Raw genomic sequence first — 2,685 nt, 5'->3', positions numbered from 1 at the left:
AGTTTTTCTGTTAGAAACCAAAATGGAAGAAGAGTCCTATAAAAGTTTGAGAAATAGAATGTGCTCCTCTCAGTTTTCACCCCATCTCTAATTAGGGGTGATGGCTGAAGGTTTTAAGCTGAGCCAGGAAATATGAGCCAGTCTTAGCAGCACAAGTGAGGGATGTTTGTAACGTATTACAAATATGTACACAAGAAGAAGAAGAAGAAGAAGAAGAAGAAGAAGAAGAAGAAGAAGAAGAAGAAGAAGAAGAAGAAGAAGAAGAAGGAGGAGGAGGAGGAGGAGGAGGAGGAGGAGGAGATTGGATTTATACCCCGCCCTTCACTACCCAAAGGTGTCTCAGAGCGGCTTACAAACTCCTTTCCCTTCCCCTCCCCACAACAGACACCATGTGAGGTAGGTGGGGCTGAGAGAGCTCTTGACAGAAACTGTTCTTTCTCAAGAACAGCTCTTGTCAGAACTATGGCTTGCCCAAGGTCATCCAGCCAGGTGCAAGTGGAGGAGTGGGGAATCAAACCTGGTTCTCCCAGAGTAGAGTCTGCACACTTAACCACTACACCAAACTGGCTCTCACACAGTCAGTTACTGTCTGCCACAGCAGTTTGGGTAGGACGGCTCCATTTGGGCTCATGACTACCCCAGCCATCCGTAATTGCCTTGGGCTCACTGGGGTGGAATCTCCTTCTTCCATTCATGTCAGTGAGACTTGCTGAGGAGACACAGCAGCTGGTGCTGGAGGCTCGAAGATGCTTTGCAGCGGTCGCGCCCTGCTGTGACACAGCACCAAGGCTCATTGGCTCATGCTAGAAGAGCACACTCCGTGTCCCGGTGGCAGCTGGACTTTCTGCACACAGCAGCTCATGTTTCCTGGCTCAGCTATGCCACCCCGGTGTCCTCCGCGCAGGAGCTTTTGCCATTGCCCAGCCCCCGCCCCTGATCGTGTCCAGTTTTGCTATTTCAGGTGTTCCGTATTGATTCTGCTGTGTGAAGCACTTGAAAATGTAGGAGCTATTTGCAAGTGACCTTGTGGCTATGAATATTCCTGAAGTAGTTCTCCTCCCGGATAGGTCAGAAAAACATACCTTCTGTTCCGGGACTCAGAAGGGGGCTCCGTTTTCCCACAGGAAGGGCCCTTCTTCAGTCACAATCAGTCATTACTGTGTCCCGGCTGACATAAGGCTTGGCAAATGTCTGCTATCCAGAGAGGTGTAACACAGCTAAGCCTGGTTACTCTGGGAGGGGTTTGTGTGCTGTAGTGTCAAACAAACTTGCCCAAGACTCCACCTTCAGTCCAGGAAATGCTGAGCCGGAGAAGCCTTCGGTTCCTGACACCCAAACAGCTGCACAGAGTTTCCTGCCTGCCTTTGGAGGTATTCGCTCACATGCCACTCGCCAACTTTTGGTTTGGGGAGCAATCTATACCAAGATCTGCTAGAAGGGAGGAGGAGGGCTGCGGGAAACAACTGTGCGCAGTGTCAAATCCAAGGTGGGCAGAGGGCAAACGTCCCAAGCAATGGCAGTTCCTCAAAAGAGGCGTGGCTCGGAAAGCAAAGGCAGCCCTGGGTGCAGCCTGAGGACTGCATATTTGTAACCTTAGGAGTGAATTGAAAATGAGCAGGCAAAGGGGGGTAGACTTACCAACCTCCAAGTGAAGCCTGTGGAATTAGATGTCTCCTGGAATTACATCTGATCTCTGGACTACAGAGATCAGTTCCCCTGGAGGGAAGGGCAGCTTCAGAGCCTGGACTCCATGGCATCATATGCCAGCTGATCTCCCTCCCATCACAAAACCCTGCATTCCCCAGGCACCGCCCCAAAATCTCCAGGAAGCTCCCAAGATAGAGCTGACAGCCCTATTCCTTTTCCAGACCCCAGTGCTTTCTGCCAAAAAAGCCGCCTCCCTCACAGTTTCCATATGTTTAACGTGAATTCTGTGACCTGGAAACTTTGCACATGTGGTGACAATTTGATTCTGCATCTGCTGTTGGCTATGGCCCAAAGAACTGGACAGGCCACAGACGTTCACCCCCGTGACCTGTGGAAAGAGTCCCAGGTTCTTCATTTCTTTGGGGATTTCCACAATTCCAAAGCTGCTTTTGCAGTCTTGAATGGGTCTAGAAACCTGCTTTTGTTGTTGTTGTTGTTTTTAATGAAGACCTATTTCCTTGAATTTTGTACCTTGCCTTTGGATGGTGTAGCTGTATACACTCTTGATCCATTGTTCTGTAATCACAGTTCTCCAAAGAGGCTTCCTCCTTGTGCCTTTTCAGGTTCTTGGATCTCAGGCAATGTCTTGGAAGGAGAATGATGTGGCACCACCATGGGGCTGCATCCAAGGCCTGGATCACCTGGTGATGACTGTGAAAAGCACTGAAGACACAGCAGCATTCTACTCTCGGGTTCTTGGCATGGAAGTGGTCACCTTTAAGGTGCCTGAATAGGGAATGGCACTCCTCCTGACCATGGCCAGCTCCATGATGGGTCCCAAAGGAAAAAGAAAACTTAGCTTCTGCTAGGAGTGGCCCTAGAGGTGGTGAGCTGGGGGATGTAACTTCAAACGTGAATGCAACATTAAGACATAAAGCGAAGGGGTGGTTGCCTTGAGTTTGCAAACTCATCACATTTTCAGTCCTTCTTGCCTTGACCTGGATAGCCCAGGCAAGCCCAATCTTGTCAGATCTCAGA

General features: G+C 49.8%; 1 protein-coding gene across 1 annotated transcript in view; it reads left to right on the top strand.

The window, feature by feature from the left end:
* The first annotated feature begins 2,285 nt into the window (after positions 1-2,285).
* The window catches only part of GLOD5 (glyoxalase domain containing 5), a 4,323-nt gene continuing 3,923 nt past the window's right edge, over positions 2,286-2,685 (top strand). The window contains exon 1 of the mRNA XM_015409006.1: positions 2,286-2,429. Within this exon, the coding sequence (XP_015264492.1) occupies positions 2,289-2,429 (141 nt within the window). The 5' untranslated portion in view covers positions 2,286-2,288. The remainder of the gene's footprint in view (positions 2,430-2,685) is intronic.

This window comes from Gekko japonicus, unplaced genomic scaffold (genome assembly GCF_001447785.1).
Source record: "Gekko japonicus isolate JY-2015 unplaced genomic scaffold, Gekko_japonicus_V1.1 scaffold19, whole genome shotgun sequence".
NCBI classification, from domain to species: domain Eukaryota; kingdom Metazoa; phylum Chordata; class Lepidosauria; order Squamata; family Gekkonidae; genus Gekko; species Gekko japonicus.
Note: the sequence above shows the minus strand (reverse complement) of the source record. Positions and strands in the feature narration are given on the sequence as shown.